The sequence below is a fragment of the Lineus longissimus genome, chromosome 5 (assembly GCF_910592395.1).
Source record: "Lineus longissimus chromosome 5, tnLinLong1.2, whole genome shotgun sequence".
Lineage (NCBI taxonomy): Eukaryota > Metazoa > Nemertea > Pilidiophora > Heteronemertea > Lineidae > Lineus > Lineus longissimus.
The window spans coordinates 9953888-9976065 of NC_088312.1; the positions used below are offsets into that span (position 1 = coordinate 9953888).

The 22178-nt window shown below is 42.2% G+C and overlaps 4 protein-coding genes across 4 annotated transcripts; 2 read left to right on the forward strand and 2 right to left on the reverse strand.

The window, feature by feature from the left end:
* Positions 1 to 155: 155 nt before the first annotated feature.
* On the reverse strand, positions 156 to 7478 carry LOC135488670 (synaptotagmin-6-like). The gene is made up of 7 exons (XM_064773332.1): positions 7296 to 7478; positions 4022 to 4119; positions 3620 to 3779; positions 3151 to 3269; positions 2313 to 2846; positions 1973 to 2078; positions 156 to 1748 (listed from the first exon to the last, which is right to left on the reverse strand). The coding sequence occupies exons 3-7, from the start codon at positions 3774 to 3776 to the stop codon at positions 1426 to 1428; spliced, it is 1239 nt and encodes a 412-aa protein (XP_064629402.1). The 5' UTR covers positions 3777 to 3779; positions 4022 to 4119; positions 7296 to 7478; the 3' UTR covers positions 156 to 1425.
* A 1234-nt stretch (positions 7479 to 8712) lies between these two features.
* On the reverse strand, positions 8713 to 10708 carry LOC135488129 (protein DGCR6-like). Its single transcript, XM_064772595.1, has 5 exons — positions 10583 to 10708; positions 10189 to 10295; positions 9819 to 9979; positions 9390 to 9497; positions 8713 to 9047 (listed from the first exon to the last, which is right to left on the reverse strand). Exons 2-5 carry the CDS (start codon positions 10293 to 10295, stop codon positions 8839 to 8841), a joined length of 585 nt encoding a protein of 194 aa, XP_064628665.1. The 5' UTR covers positions 10583 to 10708; the 3' UTR covers positions 8713 to 8838.
* Positions 10709 to 15019: 4311 nt separating this feature from the next.
* LOC135487773 (metabotropic glutamate receptor 3-like) lies at positions 15020 to 18603 on the forward strand. The gene is made up of 2 exons (XM_064771847.1): positions 15020 to 17233; positions 18033 to 18603. The coding sequence occupies exons 1-2, from the start codon at positions 15128 to 15130 to the stop codon at positions 18522 to 18524; spliced, it is 2598 nt and encodes an 865-aa protein (XP_064627917.1). The 5' UTR covers positions 15020 to 15127; the 3' UTR covers positions 18525 to 18603.
* An 893-nt stretch (positions 18604 to 19496) lies between these two features.
* On the forward strand, positions 19497 to 22032 carry LOC135488641 (tubulin alpha chain-like). Its single transcript, XM_064773286.1, has 3 exons — positions 19497 to 19625; positions 20077 to 20299; positions 20560 to 22032. The coding sequence occupies exons 1-3, from the start codon at positions 19623 to 19625 to the stop codon at positions 21690 to 21692; spliced, it is 1359 nt and encodes a 452-aa protein (XP_064629356.1). The 5' UTR covers positions 19497 to 19622; the 3' UTR covers positions 21693 to 22032.
* The last annotated feature ends 146 nt before the right edge of the window (positions 22033 to 22178 follow it).

Consider the following 22178-nt stretch of genomic DNA (forward strand, 5'->3'; position numbering starts at 1 on the left):
CATCCTAACGTCGTTTTTCCAAAATACAGAGACCATTATAGACCACCAAATTTTGACATCCTAAAAATGCAGAATCGCGATTTCTCCTACACGAGGATTACCACATCCTGTTGCTATACAAAAATCATGAAACAAAGTAAAACGAAATTTGTCCACGGTTTTTATTTGCCAGTTACCATTTAGAATCTGTACATTTCTTATAATTTGAAACCTCGTAGGAAATTCACTTGATGTTGGCTTTCATGATGGTAGAACCACCTGTGGTAAGCCAGCATCCCGCACGAAATTGAGCCCTGTCACCACAGCCAGTACTCTACTGCAGTGATCATTTCGCGTTATGCAAATCAATACAATTTGAAGAACTACTAGTGACTTGAACCAAAAGGTTTTTGACTCTATAATCTGATTACAAAAAATTACCAAATATAACCATAGAAAGGAATACATTTTTATTAATGTATTTTTTTGTGATATACATCAATGCCAGATTCCTAAAATGCCACCATTATACAGGAACAAACATAATACAATGTATAACCATGCTGGGAGAGCTAGATGCTATGACTTCCGTAACTTACAGAAATTACATGATTGTATACATCACTACACATATCAAACAATATAGATATCTTTTTATCAATTGCTTCTTACGATTTAACAAGAAAGAGTGAACTTAACAGAAATTTAAGTCAACTTGAAATGCAACCACTTATATTGAACAGGATTGAAAACCAACGAAAGAAATCTTACCCAAGGCGTAATATGCAATATATATGAATTGAATTTACATTTTTTTTTACATCAAAATACCTATTTACAATGAGAGGTTTAGTATTATCACAGATAGTGTCCCAACTGATATATACTGTATATAAAGGTTGTCGAATACCGAATGATGGCTCAAGCCTCAACAGCTAAGGCCAAGGTCAATGTCATAACGAGAACATGCCATCGCTCGCCATTGGGAGCTTTTTTCATTTCGGACTCGCATATTATATCATGACACTGTTGGCGTAGTCCGGTCATATAAAGGAACATTGTCTCTAAGCTGTAAAACTAATTTCACTATCATTTCCAAAATGAACATCACTTCGAACCTGAGTTTGTGCATTAGTAAACGATGGACTGAATGCACCAGAATATTGTTTCGCTATCTAATGTTCGCACACTCTTATCTATCCGATAAGTATCTCGGGATGTTTTTGTTAACGAAAGGAGTGAAAGGAAGATCAGAGAATAGATATTTTTTCGTCTGCTTGATTTGTCAAATCCATCGTGCAAACTCGATTACCCTCACCACTCGGCTGCAGAAGAGACGATGCTTTCCACAAACCTTTAGTATTTGGAATGTTCCTTAGAATACCTTAAGCACAGAATATTCAGTAGAATATTTTGTGTCACATAATCATAGACAGAACATCCGCATCATCTCAGTTCATGCCATTGCGCGATGGCTTTCCTTGGTGAGTGTAACATTTCGATCCAGTGATTATAGCCCGATCCTTGAGCAACCTGCCCCAGACAACACGTCCCCACAACCTTCTCCCCGATCTCCTTAAACTGTCCCTGCGTGGATTTGTGCAGCACACTCACAATGAAACCAACTTTGTCAAGATATTCCAAGGGTACGTCGAATATTACAGTCTCGTTAAATGACGGATCTCGCGTGGTTTCCTTTGATTTGGTTCTCTTCTTCATTAGTGTGTCTTTACCTTGCAGCATTACTGCCTTTACGAATACTAAAGCGTCTGGAATGGAATAAAAGATGATGCCGTCAACAAAGGTATGAAAGGTACATCATCTACAATGAGCACTGGGGTTGGTGCAATGGACGCGTGGGTACTTCGAAAACCATTGTCTTAGCGCATTCCTGCATAAATGGAGAGATAACCTCACGTGAGAAAAGGGTATCAGTCTCAGACTGAATGTCGAATAGCTGATACCACAAGAAGAACAATAACAGATAACTTACCCGGGTCCTCCCTCAGATTCAGGTCTCTACATTTGATTATGCCCATGTGCACCTTGCCTGAGGTTGGCAAATAACTCATTGACAGCATCACTTCCCCGTTTGCTTCCTGGAAAGGAACACAAAGAAAAGGTCAAGGTCGATGGTGAAACGATGAGAAAGAGAAGTCTTCCGTTTGTTTCATATTGATTGGGGTGATTTTAAACATATACCGATAATGCAAAATAACCAATTCCCACCACATCTAGGATGGTCTATTGCACTTTGGATTAGACAGGCGCCAAAATTACTCCTGCTTCAGACCTGTTTCTGTCTCCATTGAATTGTTAATGGTGATTCTTACCTGTTTAGGTTGTTTCATCGCCTCCTCAAATGCCATCACTTCCGCCAAATGATGCTCCTGAAGCAAGACCTGCAACTCCCCCTTCCATTCATGCCGTGAGTATTTATCAAATTCAAAAGACATTAATTTCACAATAACATCGTTCGATTTCTCACTCGGGAAATGAAACACGAAGTCCTCATCGAACAGCGTGTCTATTTGTCGCTGATGTACGTTTGACTGCTGTACATCCAAAACATCCCCTGGCAGCTTTGGCTTCCGTGTATTTCGGGCGAGAATTTGCACCTTGGCGTAAATATAGGAAACGCCCCCGTATAACCTGGGTTGTAAGTCCCGTATAGACTTTAAAGATACGAATAATACATTTTCTTTCGCCTGTTTGTCCTCTGCGAGGTTCAAAGTGAAAAGGGCGGTGCCGCAGGTCCGTGGTGTTTGGCTGTCGTTGTCGGCCGATTCATTCTGTTCCATTCGAAGCATGCTGTCGTATGCTCGGTACAGCGAGGGGTTCAGCGCTTCTTGTTCCGAGTAGACGTCCTGAAAGGAAATAAAAGGGAATTGTTACAAAGTGTTACTATGTATGTAAACTGTACCCGCGTATCCCTGTATTGCGATATCAGTGAATCAGCGCCGACCTGCGTTTTCTGGCCTGTTTCATACTCCTAGGGGTCTCTCTTAGCTTATACATATATCGCTGAATCAAATAAGTCACCTGCGAAGACCAGCAATTCGATCTCCTTGTTCCTGCCTAGTCATAAACTTCTAAACATCATCTTACCCCGCTACGGTTTATTCTTCTTCAGTTACGACAGCATTAAAAAAAAGAATGTACGGAACTCACCAACTGATCCTGAAGTGTGGGCACCTTTTCACCCCCATGCTGTACATGTTTGAGTTGTGATGTCCAGAAGAAACTCGGGGTGATGTGGGACAGGCTCATCTTGGGCTGTTTTGATTTGACTGTGGCAATAAAGCATACAGTCATGTTGTGTACGATTTTAAACCGGCAAAGCAATTATTTAAAGGCTAAAGGTAGATGGAAATTTGATGTATAGGTTACGGATGATGGAACTGTAGAGCAAACGCTTCTTCATCTGTGTTCAAAAGTGATACATCTTAAAAAAATTCTCGCACCATGCACCTACATAGTCCCATCGCATCAGTCTGTAACTGGAAGCCAAAATCACGGAAACGAAATTCAAGATGGCTGCCGTAGTGGCCATTACTGGAAATTTCCATAATCGTACTAGACGTGCTACAACGCATACAGTGGAAAAGCACTCGTTCACAGAATATGTATGTTCACTTACGCCTTTTCTCTTCACTCTTTCCACATGGGCACCACGGGTAGCAGAGGCAATGGCGGCTGAGGGTGCACACCATGATCAAGATGACCAAGGCGAAAAACAGCATCAGCACGAAGCCCCCCAGCAGGATGTCTGCTTTCGTTACTATGGTATCAAGCATGGTCTGGAAGAGAAAGAGGAAACTATTGAAGCAAGCATAACGACGGCATGTCCATATCCATCTTTCTATCAATCTGTCTATCTGGGTGCTCATCAACTTGCTTGTTTCAGTGGCAGCCGTGCAGTGAAAATGACCCAATAACCGGATATGGAGCAACCATGGCCGCAAATTAAGGCAGTGATGGTCATTCCGCAGGGTCAAAACATCCATGAAATATATTTTATTTGTTTGCAAATTGTTCTTACCACATATGGTCCATCCAATGTTCTTTATCAAGTACGTTCATGTTGCTGCCCTTGACGGTGGATCTATGGTCGGATGCCATCTTTGGCCATCACCACACCTGAAAAATATATCATTACTTTGAGTGGTTATGTTGACTGTGTATAATGCAACCCGAAAACTATAGCCATTCTATTTTTCATTGGGTGGTTATGGTGAAGCTGTTGACCAACATTTGATAACAAAGTCTCGCCTGAATTACTGGTATCGGAGTGGTGATTTATCCATGACGTCTCGTCTTTACACCAATTGCACCAAGTTGCTCAACAGTCAATTTGCCAATATTGTGCAGGCTACTGTGATGGGTCCCGATAGGCATGTAATGTTCTTCCGTCACTGGCAAACTGATTTTCGACATACGAGTAACTTTAGTGGCCGCCGCAAACTACAGAAGATACTGTTTAAAATACTGACATTGTAATATTGAAAACTGATTTTCGGCATACCTGTAAGCTTATTGGAAAATACTTTTACGGCTCTCCAATGTTAAGGACAGAGTGTGGTCGTGGTTTTTTACTTGTCATTAATAGTGAAGTTACTGTTCATAACAACATACATAACGTCAAGCGGTCAACCGGGTTCAACACTTAACTGCTGATAATTATGCTTGGTGTAAAATATTGGTAGTTTAACCCAAGGTATAGGTCTACTTGATAGATAACCTAGCACGAGTGTCTCATTGATGTCACTTATTATCTAGGCCGAATTCATGGATCATTAAAGTAGAATCCCTATGTCATCCTAGGCTTCCGATTGAATTTGCTGATGATAAATGTGTGTGAGTGTGTGCATTTTGTATACATGAACTACATGGAGTTCTAAAGTGTAACCAACAGCTGTAGAAATTCCATATCAAGTGAAATAATTATCGATCCAGGCCTACAATACTTGTGCCTAACGTGTAATCACATATACATGGACGCATGTGAAACATCGGCCTTAACTCAGGCGACAGGTGCATCTGAGAATTGACAGTTCAAGTAGGAGTGACTATCAACCATGCAATCATGCAGGTTCACCAAATCAACAACACCATTATTGCAGCTATATTTAATTGCAGTCTTCGGAAGTAGAGGAGCCATGCCTTCCCTGACACTTAAACCGTCCAATCCATTGCACCATTACTAATGCTAAATCATAAAATATCGGCAGAAATACCATGAAGTTTCTGGCACCATCAAGAAAAGAGGAGCACATTGCTATCTCAAACATGTCAAAATACTTGACACAGGTACCATCCAAATCCATGGCTCCATCACTGATGGCAAGACTATTGGAGCCAATTGCCTTCTCTGACACCGATACCTTCCAATCGATGGCTCCATCACTGATGGCAAGACTATTGGAGCAAATCGCCTTCTCTGACACATGTACACCATCCAATGCATGGCTCCATCGCTAGTGGCGAGAATATTAGAGCCCATTGCCTTCTCTGACTCAAAATACCCGACCCAGATACCGTCCAATCCATGGAGTCATTACTGATGGTAAGAATAGAGGTGCCAGTTGCCTTTTCTTACACCATCCATGGCTCCATCACAAGTGACGCTAATTGCTCTTCCTGACAAAAAATACCAAGTGCTTTCTTTGACAAAAAATCCAAGTTTTACCATCCCAGTCGCTGCATTTTTCCAGTGATGTCCACCTTTGTACACCAGTCTGATGGAGTAAATAACGGTTTTAGTACAATTGATTGATTCCTGTCTGCAAGTCACTCGACGATGCTTTGAGTTTGACAAGAAAAGGAAATTAGTTTGAGAGTACGCACACAGAAAGAAGAATAAGAGGACCTCTTCTAACTTTCGAGGAGGTACGCTTGGCATACACACGTTTGGCATGGATTTTTTGTCGAAAGGAAACACGGTCCTACCTTTCGTTTGAGTACAGTATTGTATAAGCTATATAGTAAAAATTACATAGTCCCTTTGCTGAATGAGCTCATACACATCATGTATACTTCGAGAAGTATGGCACAGAAACGATTCCCTTAAATTGGCATATTACAAACGAAAATTGCTCAGGGATGGATGCCGACGATTACAGAATATTAATGGTCATAGGTCATACATGCATAGGGATGAATGTTCTGGCAGAGACAATTAAAGAGGATGGGGCATTTTTTGTGCCCGCATCTGGTAACTGATATTCTCGTCAATAGGCTGGGTCAGTTTGGGAAAGACGCTTAAGACGCATTCATGGGACGACGAATCGGCGTTTGACCTTTAGGTGACCATCATGCACGGGCAATCTCGGGCCGGGCCCTGACGTTGGGATAGTTAATGCAACATGTGGGGACTTGCACCTCTAGCTCAGTCCCGCCACTGACCGTTTGCGCGAGCCATGCAGCCTAAGATGAACGGCTGTCAACAATACCTCTTTGTTACGGAGCTGATGAAGACCATCCTCATTATATCGACCTCATGAATTAACACATACACGTATTGCCTGGATATTAATGTCACCAATCATCCGACAACTGGCTGTTGCATTACAAAATAAAAACAAGCCATTGCTGAGAAATGTATCTATTGCTACATGTGCCAGTGAAAAACCAGAGTCAGTCGTATCCTCCTCCCGTCGCCCACGTTACTCATACTGCCATTAATGCCGAGAGTTGGCCTGAAGTTCAGGATGGTCACAGTGAGGACTGGGTAGAGATGTTTCAATTTTGGCCAAAAGAAAGCGTAATTGAGAGAAAAAATAGTTTAGTAAAATCAAGTATACTTGGTAAAATATAGGCTTAGGTGGTACTGGACACATTTATGTGAAATAATGATGAATACTCACCATGTCACCTTTAAATGCTACCCAAACTTAAATAAATCCAAATGATATGTTGTACTAGAATGATATCCTGCGAATTTTGGCAAAGGGACCAATAATGCAATCGGGCATTGGCCCCTATATAGTACAGAATGTATAGGCCCTCTCAAAAATACTAGTATATAAGCTCGCTTAATATATTTTGGCTCAATATCAAACCCTTAAAGTAATGGTGCCCGTATTTGTGTTCGATCATGTAATATATATATACATGTATAAGCTTATTCCCCTCACTGAAAACGACCTGATCAGGTTGTGTGGACTAGGCTTTTTACAGAGTGTCTTCCATGCAATGTAACATCACATGATCCATGAACCAGAGCTGATGAATTCATCCTGGATGCCCCATATTTCTATCTTCCAGATGGTACAAACTATCACCAATTCCAAAGCAAGGCAAAGAAAAGAACTTACCATTGATGGCTATATTATCCAGGTATACTTATAGGACGAACAGAGGAATTTCTTAAGGCTTTTGGGTCATAGTTTATTCCATCGCCCTAAATTGTACGAGGACCAAGCCTATGGATCAATAAACATTATTGATTTTTCCAGAGAGGTGGACTATTTAAATAATGTTTTATCAACAACCATGGTGCAGATGGTATCTGAATGAATGTGACAGCAGGCGGAGGTGGTGATGACGTGTTGTCGGTGTGCAACTGGCAACTGGGGTCCGCCAAAGAAGGAAATCAAAATCAAACTAGCCAAAGCATTGGAATTCCGCCATGCCCATCGCACATACCAGCCCTGGAGACAGGCCTACCTCGTGCTATCCAGGAAATACCAAAGTTTATTTCCCAATGGGAGCCTGTCAATCAAAATGCAATGGACCGACGGAGAAAAAAGCATGGGGACAGGTGTAGTTTCCATAGCCATACCTCTAAATCCGTCAGCGAACTATAACGTAAGGCAAAAAGTCCAGGGGACACTAAATCATGTTACACCTGCTGCGGGAGCGATGGCTTCTTTATCATGATATTCATCCCTTGTGCCTCTAACATCGATTTTAGAGAACTAAACAAGTTTCCCGAGGTGATAACGTCACAACCTCATTCAAGTCAACAACCCATGCTCCGTTGTGGACGAATAGGATGGGCCCAGCAGATAGAGGAGCATGACAACCAAATGTCAGATCCACACTCACTGAAGGGTAGCACAACGCTTAATACAAGACATACACTTACATGTTCAAAACCAAGAACTTGGTGACATAAGCGGAAAATATCATCAGCATGATAATTTGATGCAAAGGAGGAGGAGGTCAACATCACAACACAGATGAGGACACTTACTTTGCACAAGTAATAATCGCTATCATACTGGCGAGGTCAATGTCACAGCCTGCAAATTATAGACCAATGTCACCATCAATGCAACGAATCCAATGTCGGATGACTCCTATGTCAGTCCAGTTCCACAAACACAGCATTCCAATATGAAGAGGAGAACTCGACAACCAAGTGAGTGAGGACAAAGTTACAACCATCTCATGATCACTTACATCAGCTTTACTTTAAGTTTATTAGCCAGGATTTATTTTACCAATAAATACATTCCAGGCACGGCTGGTCTTGTACAATGTGAAAATAAACATTTCTATAGCCTTCTTACATTAACACAATTTAATGTAATCCTTAATTTGGCAGTACTCGATATATCATGTAAACAACAAATATAAAATAAAAATCCACCCAAGAGATATTTTTTTGACCACAACAGTATTTTCTACTGTGTGTAGTCATTGATAAATCAGGACTAGGGGTTGGATACTCTACAACATAGCACAATCATACATATATCCGCACAGAGTGGATACTCTTCAGATTCATTTTCCTAAGAGAGTTCAGTGACTGAAAGTCCTGTCATTTAGGGGCAGGCTGTAACACGGCTGATGTCACGTGCTCCTCTTGCCATTTTGACAGCTAGACATGTACTATCACCAAATACACTACTGTCAAGAAGGTAGGTCCATATGACTCAGCCTTGTGATGAAGTCCAAAAGGTACATTTGGAGTCTGACCTCCTTTGGGTCATTGGTTACGAAGAACCCCAGTACTCCAGCCTTCTCCAGCATAACTTGTTGGTCCATCGTCTTCTGATCCAACTCCATGATGATCTTCATATCTTTTCGCTTCAGGTCGTCCTCTTGTTTCTTTATGAGAGCCTGCAAAGAAAACATCTGAGGTTTGTCACAATTATTGCATGTCTTTGGTTGCGACTTTGTGCATCCGAGAACAGTCTTAATCTGAATTCAAGCTCAATTATCAGGTGAGAATGGAATATAATTCTGGTACTGTCTTCTTCCACGTGCATAAACAAACAATAGTTTACATGCTTCCCTGTGGGGAGACAGTTGGGGAGTAAGTCAACCCAACGCCAGTAAAAATAAAATAATTTGTCACCCTTTGATCCTATCATGTAGACCTTCAATGTCAGATTAGCATGTGTTTTGTCTGACACGTTCTCCTTAGATATGCTATATACATGTAAATAAAAAGATACATTCCTCCAACTCCTTCTGCTGTTGAATCTCTATTGAGGCTATCAAATGTGGTTTGCTCATATTTGTCTGTAGCTTCTCCTTGTGCTTCACTTTCATTTCTTGTTTAGCGGCTGTAAAAATAGACAATGAGAGTTGGTGAGAAGTATTCTCGGGAAGATTTTTTTTGGGGGGGGGATGTTGCATGTGTCGCATTACTGTCTATGGTGAAATTATGGATGTTGGATTATGTCGAAGTGATGTCGGCTCTCAGTCTCAACATGAAGGACAACGAATATACTGGATCATCCAGGTCTTGCGATTTTTATCACAACACGCATGTATGCATGAATGGATATACAGTCAGCAGTAGTTCACACACACACAGATGAGAGAACTTCGGAATGATTCTGTGACCGGCTGCATTGAACATGCAGGATTGTATTTCAGTTCACCTTTGGCTTCATTGACACTCCTGACTCGCTGATTGAAGAGACACCTTTCTTCCATTTCCTGAACCTCACGAAGCCCTGTTACTATCTCAAACACTGTGTTGTCCAGAAGAGAACTGGCCAGGCTTGAGAGCAGATCGTAAGACAAGCGTTGCTGATAGTTTCTGAAGATAAGCATTATTAATTAAAGATATTTCAGCATAATTTATTTGGCAATTTTTTTCAGATACCATATCGTGTAGCATTAGGCCTACATCTTATCATCAGTATCTCATTTTTCGAAGAGGCAAAATATGCCCATGAACCAAATTACACGAACTAATAATCGTCTTACAAAGCTTGCAGTGGGACTTGGTAGATTTTTCAGTCTTACCCAGGTAACTCTTTGGCCATGTTTTGTAGCTCATGCAACAGAAAGTAATGCCTCTTCTGAATCAGTTCCCTTCTTGTCTTCTCGTCGCTATCACTTGATGCAGCCATCTGAAATAAGAACGTCGACATATACAAAAATCACAACAACTCATGCTGGGTATGTTCAACCAGACACCCTACTAACAGCGTCACCAGTACCCTACTACGCTACAAGTACCCTGGCCACACCCAATCTGTCCTAAAAAGAGCAGATTCTAAACTGAGCAGGGCACCATCTGACTTTGTCGTTCAACTGTTCTGCGACAGATGGCGCTTTTTATATAAGTTGAGATTTTTGCGATGATCAAACCCAAATATTTTAAAATCAACAATCAATAAAGCGACTCGTAACCCACCACTATAATTTACAAACATTTATCGATAATTTGAAGCCAAAAACTTAGGCTAAAATTGATCAGTTTTGGTAGAAATGTAAGATAACCGTGCGGAAAAGATCACTTATTTATCGTGGCACTTGTCAATATCAGATATTGCGCTGCACGAAATTTCAGTACCAATCAATGAGACTGGAGCGGCACCAACATATTCTAGTAATACCAATCTTCTGGTATTTACTTTCTGATCTCGTTTTAGACGCTGCAAACAAGAGATGTTTAAACAGAATTTGTTTTTCAAACATTTCTCCACGTTTGATATGTGACATCAAGCTCTGGTCTATACATGTCATAGTCTTATCAGGGATTTGTATGAATAGCTGCATAAACACTCCGGATATGCACCTGGCCTCCCTGGCCTTCACGACCGCGCGCTTCGTTTAGTAACAGTTGAGAAAAGGTTATCTTTTATCTATTGTATGCTGTTACTTATCGGGAATATGGTTTTATTGTGCCTCGGAGCTTCATCAGTCACTCCAATATTATATAATTGCGGTTTGTACGGGCATTATCCCTCCATCCGTTTGAGCCTCGACGCAAATTAATGAGCCAAAGAGAGATATCCACAACATAAATTTATTTGTCGATACCACATGTAATACGATAAACATCGGTTATGATATGCTAATAGGCCTGTGGTATTATCATCGATTGATAATAGCAAAGACAAATTGCTCTATGACGCTTGGACACAAACTCACAAATTAAAGCCGTGAAGGTCGTCTGCGAAAGACTCCTCCAGCAGGGCAGACACCGAAGAGGAATTACGACTCACTCTAGCATTTTTCTGGGACAACGGTGCTGGAAGTGCTGCAGCAAAAGAAGTTGTGCATTCAACGGGTAAGGCATTGTTTGATTATTTTCGTTACCAACCCGATAGAACTATGGACAATACGATGGAGCTAAAAGACACCCCGCAGAATACCCTGTCAATATCTTGTGCGCATTATGGTATTTTAGTACCAGTTTCTTTGGCTGATCAAAGGTTGCTTTTAACAGATGGTTTGAATCCCAAAGTAATCGCCCCACAACTCTTTCGTAAACTGATAGTTCGTTAGCTTTACCAGTTCAATGAGTATATAACAGTCAAATTCAAATTCAACACAAATTCAGAGCAAACAGTGTAAATTTATTTGCTGAAAATATTTGATCGACCATTTTCTGTCGTAATTACTGCTTTCCTCTGCTCAACGTCTCTCATGAACTGCTCTTCGATGCTGCGAGCCTACAATAAAGTTTAGGTGGTGGATTGAAGGCAAAGTTTGATTATTTTTGTGGTTTATGGTTATAACAATACCATATTGGGCCATACTAATCAATTACAGTGTTTTGATTTTCCCCTTGATATCGCGATTGCGATTGTGCGCATTTATCTTTTAAAGAACGATATTGTTGATAACGTTTTTAATTCCAATCTGTATTAAATGTCAAATCTTAATCTTTAAAGGTCACATTATTACCCTGAAAGAAAACATTTTGAAATGGTTCGTGAAAGGTCGCATATACATATCCATATCCGTATGCGTATAATTCATGAAGTGGCCTCGGACTGTCATGACTGATGGTCTGCCGTCGTCTTTCTATAATAGGCTATATATCAGGCTCGCTTATATACTTTTTATTAATATATATTATGAAGCAACATTATTGCCCAGTATTACACCATGCTACTACCAGAATTCATGAAGCGCGTTCCCTGGCAACTTCGTTCGCTTAGGAAGAATCTCACCTATTGTTTTTGATGCAAAGTAACTGTATTACGATATGTGCTAAATGCAATATACGGTACCCTCGAGGTTCTTTTCCATACCTGTTAAAAACGTTGGAGACTATTCCTTCCTGGTACAGGCCGATCCTATTCCTATTCCTTGTCAATGGAGAGAAAGGACGATCATGGTTGGCGAGCACACAAATACAAGGCGATGAGAGCATTTCATCCCCTTGGTCCCTTGGGTTCGAGGCCAAATAACAATTTGGTTCGGTACTTGTGTGGTCGATATTCGTGCCACATAACATGCACATGGTCCGAAGTTTGATCGGTTATCGAGATTACTCAAGGGATATTTCGTACAATCTGTTCAATTGTAAAATATTTTGAACAGCTGTGCACGGTGACGATTGCAGTCATAGAATCGCCCTTTCCCCAGAGATGTTAGAATCAATGAAATACAAACAAAGAGCCCGGGTGATATTATATGAAGTGTAAACCTAAGAGTTGTGAAATTTGAAATTCGGGTTCCAGTCATATTTCAAAATTGTGTTATCACTCACTGCTGTGTAATTGGCCAAAGTTAGTTAACGCCGGAAATGACAAATAACCGATGATAAATTGATGATACTTTAGAAGAGAAAAACTACACTTTGACTTCTGCAACCTGATGGACATCAATAGAATTATCCCGAATATTTCGTCATTCCTATAAGATATAGGTTTTTAACAATATTGATCAATATTTGATCAATTTCACGCTCCCCGGCATCAACTCATTCTTAGCTGGAATATACCGATTCATGTTGTCAATTTTACATTTGTGAGAAATTGCCTGTAATCATCGGCTGATATTACAACAGGATAGATAGCTGGTGTAGTCATGACTTGTGTTATCATGTTTGTTCAGGTCAATAAAAATGCGAAGGTAAACAGTTATTTGATATCAAAAACGTTTACAATTTATCGTCTGAATCATTAGTTTATGTTACCTAATGCAAAGCGTATTAAAAGTCTCGTGCAACGCGCAGTTCAATGTTTCATTTATTTCAAACGTTTGACAGATTTTTATAAAAGACGCAGTGGGAGGAAGATCAAACGTAAGTTGCGAATTGAAATGTGACATGCAATAGCTGGTAGTAACGATGAATCGTTAGGCTATACTTCTGATCGATTTTAAGATTTTAACGAGTATAAACCGCCATTCGTTTGGAGATTTCCATTGCGGTTCTGCTTTACCAAATTCCCCATATTCAATATTTCGCTGATCTCTACAGACCATCTGCATGTTTCGCATACAGTGGAAATAGAGCTACTGGAGAATCAACGCGTTCTGATGTTAAAGTCAAATCATGCGTTGGCTACATTTGACATGGGTGCCCTTGGCTATTTGGCGTTGATCTGTATTTTTAACACCTAAGTGCATTTAAGTTTTGTTTGGTTTGTTAGATCACCGACTACACTTAAAATGTTAACTCCGGTGGGCGATATGGGCGAAATAAAATATTGATTAAGTTGATAGTCAATCGGCCAATGGACCCGTCCATCGATGATGCTTGCCCGGACTGCATTCTCCAAAGCAGACATAATAAGTATTCAGAGCAGCACGCGCCTCATGAACACATTGCGTCGGAGTATGACAAGAATTGCCCGGACCGGCGAGTGCCTTCCGCGAATAAAAAGGCAGCGACTTGGCGACATGTCTAACTGGTCCTGGTTACTCTAAGATAAAACATTTTATGTTTTCCCCCATCAACGCAAATTATTGGTTTCCAGTTAGAGAAGGGACGCCCTTATCGGCTGTCAATATTAGACTGAGAATTCCGTGATGGGCATCTTATCACGCACCCAACACATTATGAGATGTTATGATATTGATTCAGGTAGCATGATTCTTAACGGAATAAGCTGTTGGTATCGTCATACTTAATAGTCACGTCCATGGTAAAGGCCTCTAGTAGTCAGTGAAAATCAGTTTATGACCCCGATCACCATAATGGAATAACGTTCATTGAACGCTATCAAGACGCTTGACGATGGACGTGAGATCATACAGCAGCTGAAACACCAAAAATTGGTCATAACAAGATTCAAGAGCGAACGATAATTCGTGACAGATGCATGATGAATGGCAAAATGATCGCATGACGCCAGAATGATGTTGATGATGATGATGATAATGATAATGCTAACGGCGGTACTTTCTATTTTCCAGGTATTTGTGATTGGTGAAGATACACGACCAACAGCGCTGAAAAAATTGGCCCGGGGCGGAGAAAAGTTAAAGCTAACGCGCAGAATGTAGGCCACCATAGAAAATTTGATTGACGACCAAGCCGCAAGCTTGACAGGAATCGAATGATGCCGTGACCAATGAGCGAACGACAGGAACAGCAAAGATCAATCGGCGAGAAAAAGCACGGACCGATCAGCGGACGACAGAAACAGCATTGAGCACAGATCATTTAGCGAACGACCGCACAGACAAGCGGCGAACGACCCGAGATTAGTCACTGTAGAAGTGAAAAAGTCCCGAAAAAACTCTGCTTCTGCAAATGTTCTGTCACTTGGAATTTGATCAGAATAATAGTTGGCGAATTCGAGGAAATGAGTCTCATGATCATTTCCGAAGATTTGGTCTTCTGTAAAAGTACATGATTTGCAAAAATCTTCTTTTGGATTTACGAGAATGAAGAATTCTGGTTCCTCTACTGCTCTAAGAAACGCGGAGATGACGTCCAAATGAACGTTTCTCATCAGGAATTATCGTCTGTTCTACACTTGAATTCGAACTCGAAATGGATGTCGTTCAGCGCGTTATAGTAATCATTGCAGCTTTGACGTTTCCTAGTGTCACGCCGTATCTTTTGGATCCACAGATGCTCGATTATATAAAGGATTTCCCCAATAGGTTCACATTCAAAGATGGCGACCTTCTTATTGCTGGATTGTTTTCCGTTCATACATACAGCGGAACGGAAATGTGTGGGGCAGATGTGTTCGAACCTGCGGTCTACCATGCTGCGAGCATGATGTACGCCATCGACGCTATAAACACTGATCCAACAATATTACCCAATATTACACTCGGGTATGTTATCTTTGACGAATGCAGACAAGACACCAACGCCATGCTACGCATGCTCCATATATTCCCGGACAAACCACCCTCATACCAATACACGGGCGTAGCAGCAAATGTCTCCTTTCCAACCTTTGATGTTGTTGGTGTCGTCGGTCCGGCGACCAGCTCTTCCGCTTATCTCGTGAACCGTTTGTTGGGAGCCATTCGGATGCCCGTCATCAGCTACTACGCGACCGCAGACAGCCTGAGCGACAAGTCCGTCTACCCGTATTTCTTGCGGACCATTCCGCCCGATGTCCAGCAGGTCCAAACAATGGTGGAGCTACTTAGATACTTTAGCTGGACGTACGTCTCCGCCATCTACCAAGGAACATTCGGGAAAGAAACGGTCCAGCATGTTGAAACTCGTGCCAGTATGTTTGGCATTTGTCTTGCTATTAAGGAAGAAATTTCGAAGACAACGACATCCTCAGAATATGACGCATTAATCACAAAATTACGCCAAAGTCGTGCGCGTGTTGTTTTAATGTACGCCAGTGTTGTTGAGAGCAGGAAATTCCTTCATTCGTTCATGCGTTTGAAGGCGTATAAGGACCTGATAGTGATTGCTTCCGATGGTATGGGAGGCCCAACTATCAGGACTCGGGAGGTTGTGGACGACCTACCCGTGGGGCTGATGGTGACAGACCCGTTCATGCATGGCATCGAAGACTTTGACAACTATTTTAGTAATATAACGATGACTGAAGCAGAAGACAATGTCATATTTCGCGACTTCTGGGAGTTGAAATTTGGGTGTTCGTTTGCCAACGGCACGTGTTCGTCCAAGTACCCGAGTAGTCAGACTTTCACGCCAGCGTATGGCTTCCGCTCTGATGTGTCTGTTTCTTTGGTAACGGACGCCGTTTATGCTTATGCGCATGCAATAGCAAACGTGACTTCAACGAAATGCCCTGCTACAACAGGGAAGGCTCTTCGAACGTGCTTCTTTGGTAGCGACCTGTTAGAGCACTTGAAAAACTTGCGTTTTGTTACTGCGAACCACACAGTAGGTTTTGATGAAAACGGCGACATAATGGGGAAATACCAAGTTATGGTTTTGAGGAACGATTCTGGAATAAACATGGCGGTACCAATGGCAATGTTGAATATATCAAATGAAACTTTCGAAGTGATCACTAAATTCATCCAGTGGCACCCGGAATTTAGTCACTTCGACAACGAAACCGGCGTTCCTAAGTCGGTTTGCTCTGATCCATGCGATCCGGGACATTACCGCTACTTCACTGATGACGCATGTTGTTGGGAGTGTCACAGGTGCCGCACCAATGAGATAACCGCACCAGACTTATCCCGTTGTGTTGAGTGCCCAGACCAACAGTGGCCAAACGATACGTTTTCTAACTGTCGCCCCATCCCCCATACGTTCGTTGAATGGCAGAGTGCATCCAGCATAGCATTCGCCATCCTTGCCGGCATAGGTTTTCTCCTATGCATTTTCTCAACTGTAGTCTTTGTCAAATGTAGTGACAACAGACTTATCAAAGCGTCAAGCGTGGAGCTCATGTATGTGATTATCTCCGGAATGTGTCTGAGCCTTGTGACGGTCTTTTTCTGCCTTGCCATTCCAACATACGAAACGTGTTTGATAAGTTACTTCGGGTTCATTCACTCATTCACATTAACATTTGCGCCATTGCTGACGAAAACGAGGCGGATCTACGTCATCTTTGATGCGGGAACCAAGACAACCAAAGAACCTCCTTTCATTAGTAAGATCTCTCAACTTGTGATCAGCTTTTGTATAGTGTTTGTTCAGGTAAGTGAATTTGATTGCTCATTTTTATATTTAAGTACCCGATAGCAACTTGTCATTATCATACATCTTGTATTGGTGGAAGCTACTTTCCAAACTGTAAACGATACTTCGTCTGGGGGAGGCCTCATTTATTCTGTTGGTATGGCTCGATGGAAATGACATACTGAGAAATTAGCTTCTCTGGTCCTGCACGTATCATAAGGGAAATTCATTATTTGCATGTTTGCAAGTCATAGGAGATTACCGTCATTCGACTTTCCACACTATAATGTTTTATTACAAGTATTAGTTGATCAAAGTGGTAAATGTCACTGAAAAAGGGATCTGCAACCACACAAAATAAGATGGGAATTAGGTATTGCCGTGCTATCAACTAAGAAGTCAGACGTTTGCTGTACAGTTAGCTTAATGTGGACATCTTAGTGATGACAAATGGTCCTGTCGGGACAGATGATCTAATAAGATGGGAATTAGGTATTGCCGTGCTATCAACTAAGAAGTCAGACGTTTTCTGTACAATTAGGTTAATGTGGACATCTTGGTGATGACAAATGGTCCTGTCGGGACAGATGATCTATTTTTCGCCTAATTGAAAAGACGATATTTGTGAAGGACAAACATCGGTTCACTTGTCCAGTATTTCACTCTCGGTGACTACACACCCGAAGCATTTTCTTGAAAGCATTTCCTTGTCGATGGTGGCTCTGGCTTCCAATGATGAATATTGACCCAAGTCTCTGGTACCGGACCGGGTAAAGCTTTTTAGCCTCATTCGTAACAGCAAACATCTTTCTTTCAGGTGGTCATTGGTGTCGTGACGTCATTCGTCTTTCCCATCGGCCCTGTATCCGAGATGCCTGACAAAATGGAGATGTACGTAGAACTAGGTTGCCAGCTTCCAACCACAGGACTTCTGATTGCGCTTGCCTACAACGTCCTACTGGTACTGGTGTGTACATACTTTGCCTTCAAAGTGAGGAAGGTCCCGGACAATTTCAATGAAAGCAAATTCATCGGTTTCAATGTTTACACAACTCTCATACTCTTCATGGCATTTATCCCAACCTATTTGACCTCAGCGAGTTTGATTCAGAAATCACTTTTTCTCATCTTGTGCCTCTTGGTGAATACTTATGTCATGTTAACGTGTTTGTTTTTGCCGAAATTGTATGCAGTCGGATTCATTGATGTCAAGAATTTGAAACTCTCCAATCAGATCAAAGATACTTTGGACCGTAAGAAGAAGGTAGACATCAGCGGATTGGCTGGCGTCAGTGGGACCAAAGCTTGACATGGCGAGAGAAAAAAGACCTGCCCAACAAAACATCATAGCTGACATGACGACTCAGTCAATTTGAATAAAGTGAATGTGTTACAGACTGAAATTAAAAAGCCTATAGCTGCTGCTGATATGTTTACTTCAGTTCTTGATTTTAGAATCCGATTTCTACAGTGTTGATTACATCATTGCCAATTTCGTGCGTTATCGCGCAACCACGTGAGCCAATAGAAAGTACCTGCAATTCCCCCTCACCCTGCAGGCACGTGACGATTACTGACAGGTGGTGACTCCATGTGATAGCATTGCGAAACTATTTCCGGACGTAAGCGTGACTTACCCTGTTTGATCCTTTAAAAGTCATAATGTTGAACATTTTGGAACAGCTGCCTGACTATAAATAATATGAGTTGTATTGTATCTAGAGTTTTTAACAGAGTGAATAATTCGGTCCAACATTAGTCATTCAAACTTTGCAATAATGGCATGGGTGTGCGTGAAGCAATCATTGATTTTACAACCCACATCGTAGCTAGATACACCAGATGTAAGTGAAGCCCATGAATATCTGGTGAAAAGAATAGACCTTATAATGGCAGGCACTAGAACGGGCACTAGAATAAAAACCGATGCTGAAGTTATATTTCAGTTAATTAATGGTCATACAATTCAGTTTACCGTTATCATCGCCGTGCGGCGATCAGTGGAAACGCCCGAGGACAAATTGCTTTTTTACTAATCCCGTTACAACTATTATCATGAATGATTTGTTGAACATAAACCATGCTACGGTCATGTGTTTCACCTGTCGTCACGAGAGTAATAATAAAACAAGCGTCTTCAGATGTTACAATGCAACATGTGTGCAATGCCGTACAAGACCTAACAAGTGCATTTTGAAAGCAGACTACAGCTGCACTGAAGTGGAATTCGATCAGATTATCATTGACTAGTTGTACCTGATCGATGAAGCCTGTTCAGCATAATTGGCCAGCCCGGTGTGAAGTCATTTCTCACAGGACTCATCAGCGTATAACAGTGAGATCAAAAACTCTCGCCGAAAATATCTTTTCGAGTGTCTTAGAAGTTTTCAAGTAATCCATAATTAAAATGGTAAGTTTGATATCATAACAATGTCATTCTGATCTGTGTCTTCCAATAGGATAATCTGTAATTGTTATTGAAGTTTGGCGATATCTTCTGCTAAGATTCGGCTTTTGTTCTGAGACTTGTGGAGCTCGATAGCGGTGACGCAAACGCATGAGAATCAGGATGCTTGGTCAAACGTATTTCCATACGCGAAGGATGTGGACAAAACTGGAGAGCTTTGTTGACTACACTGGCCTCCATCGGAAGCCGCTACGATTTTGGCAACATCTCGGGATCATGGGTGATCAGCAATAGAACACTGGAGTTCCAAAGCTTTAAAGAACCTAGTCCTTACATTGCAATTGCGTTCTATTGAACTTGCATGGGTATTACGCTATCTGAGTGGTCGACTAGCAGTCGGGGAGAGTGGTCACTACGAAGTGACTGGTTCATTAAAACTTTCCTTTTTTTCCAGCGTGAATGTATCTCCATCCATGTTGGACAGGCTGGTGTCCAGATTGGCAACGCCTGCTGGGAATTGTACTGTTTGGAGCACGGTATCCAGCCAGATGGCCAGATGCCCAGTGACAAGACCATCGGAGGTGGTGACGACTCTTTCAACACCTTCTTCAGCGAGACTGGTTCAGGGAAACACGTCCCAAGAGCGGTCTTCATTGACCTGGAGCCAACAGTAGTCGGTAAGAGAGCAGATCAGTAAGCAGCAGTGACTGGTTTCCTACGTCGACCCTCATGGTCATCCACAATCTATTTGTACTAAGAATTCGTTCCGTCTCTACCCAGGGGCTCATCATTTGGTTACCGATATTCCAGGCCAGCGTTTATGAAAAGCAAGGGCAACAAATCAAAGAGAAAGGCAAAGCTATTCATTCTTATACCGACATTATTTCTCTGGCTTCATGGCAAAATTTTCCCCTTTAGTTCATCCTTTGTCTTGCAGATGAGGTCCGTACTGGTATGTACCGCCGGCTCTTCCACCCGGAGCAGCTCATCTCCGGGAAGGAAGACGCCGCCAACAACTACGCCCGTGGTCACTATACCGTTGGGAAAGAAATGATTGACCTAGTCCTGGACAAGCTCAGAAAGTTATCCGACCAGTGCACCGGTCTCCAGGGCTTTCTGCTCTTCCATTCGTTCGGAGGCGGCACCGGATCTGGCTTCTCGTCTCTCCTAATGGAGCGTCTCTCCGTCGACTATGGCAAGAAATCAAAGTTAGAGTTCGCCATCTATCCCGCACCGCAGATCTCCACCGCTGTCGTTGAGCCGTACAATTCGATTTTGACGACCCACACCACCCTGGAGCACTCGGACTGTGCCTTCATGGTCGACAACGAAGCCATCTACGATATCTGTCGCCGGAACCTCGACATCGACAGGCCAACCTACACCAACTTGAACCGGCTGATGGGACAGATCGTCAGCTCCATCACCGCTTCCCTCCGTTTCGATGGCGCTCTCAATGTCGACCTGACTGAGTTTCAGACCAACTTAGTGCCCTACCCACGAATCCACTTTCCCCTGGCAACATACGCACCAGTCATCTCGGCGGAGAAGGCTTACCACGAGCAAATGACGGTTTCGGAGATCACTAACACTTGCTTCGAGCCAGCCAACCAGATGGTGAAGTGTGACCCGCGACACGGAAAGTATATGGCATGCTGCTTGCTGTTTCGTGGTGATGTCGTCCCGAAAGACGTCAATCAAGCCATCGCTACCATCAAGACCAAACGGTCTATCCAGTTCGTAGATTGGTGTCCAACAGGTTTCAAGGTCGGCATCAACTACCAGCCACCAACCGTCGTCCCTGGTGGTGACTTGGCCAAGGTCCAGCGTGCCGTCTGCATGTTGAGCAACACCACTGCCATCTCTGAAGCCTGGGCCCGCCTCGACCACAAGTTTGACTTGATGTACGCCAAGCGCGCTTTTGTCCATTGGTATGTCGGTGAGGGTATGGAAGAGGGAGAGTTCTCTGAGGCCCGTGAGGACTTGGCTGCCCTTGAGAAGGATTATGAAGAGGTCGGTGTAGATTCGATCGAACCAGGAGATGGCCCAGTGGAAGGAGAGGAGTATTGAGAACTCTTCGTTAAGTTTGTCACTTTTTCCACAATGTGCTATTATGAACATTCTAATGACCACGGATGTGTAGAGCACTACATCTGTGTAATGACTAATGGGATTCTGTCGTTGCTGCGCTGACCTTTTCATGGGAAGCGCTACATTATTTTTTCTTTTAGAGCATGTGTTAATACGTTTCCTTTTATTGAAATAAACTTAAGTACAACAAAATCCGCGAGAATAATTTGGCTGTACAGGAATGGGATTCTACATGTATTGTTGATGCGGTGACCTTTTTTACTGGAAGCCCACATTATGTTTTCTTCTTTTAGTTAAATATTTCTTTTTATTTGAATAAACAAAGGTACACCATAATACCAGTAACCGTCTCATTGCTTTTGTTAACATACTGTAAACTCGGTCGTAGGCGTTCTTTGACTGTCAGAAGTGGTTGTCCTCAACATTTGAACCTGACACGTCGTGGAACGGGTTGGGGAGGAGATG

Excerpts from the sequence above, each read along its gene's own strand:
- LOC135488670 (XM_064773332.1), bottom strand. The coding sequence starts at position 3,776 with ATGCTTGATACCATAGTAACGAAAGCAGACATCCTGCTGGGGGGCTTC. Across the intron at positions 3,270-3,619 it reads AAAGAGTGAAGAGAAAAGGC|TCAAATCAAAACAGCCCAAG; the intron begins GTAAGTGAACAT and ends TTATTGCCACAG. Across the intron at positions 2,847-3,150 it reads CCACACTTCAGGATCAGTTG|GACGTCTACTCGGAACAAGA; the intron begins GTGAGTTCCGTA and ends ATTTCCTTTCAG.
- LOC135488641 (XM_064773286.1), top strand. Across the intron at positions 20,300-20,559 it reads CCTGGAGCCAACAGTAGTCG|ATGAGGTCCGTACTGGTATG; the intron begins GTAAGAGAGCAG and ends TTTGTCTTGCAG.
- LOC135488129 (XM_064772595.1), bottom strand. The coding sequence starts at position 10,295 with ATGGCTGCATCAAGTGATAGCGACGAGAAGACAAGAAGGGAACTGATT. Across the intron at positions 9,498-9,818 it reads GAGTGTCAATGAAGCCAAAG|CCGCTAAACAAGAAATGAAA; the intron begins GTGAACTGAAAT and ends CTATTTTTACAG. Across the intron at positions 9,048-9,389 it reads ACAGCAGAAGGAGTTGGAGG|CTCTCATAAAGAAACAAGAG; the intron begins AATGTATCTTTT and ends TTTCTTTGCAGG.
- LOC135487773 (XM_064771847.1), top strand. The coding sequence starts at position 15,128 with ATGGATGTCGTTCAGCGCGTTATAGTAATCATTGCAGCTTTGACGTTT. Across the intron at positions 17,234-18,032 it reads TTTGTATAGTGTTTGTTCAG|GTGGTCATTGGTGTCGTGAC; the intron begins GTAAGTGAATTT and ends TCTTTCTTTCAG.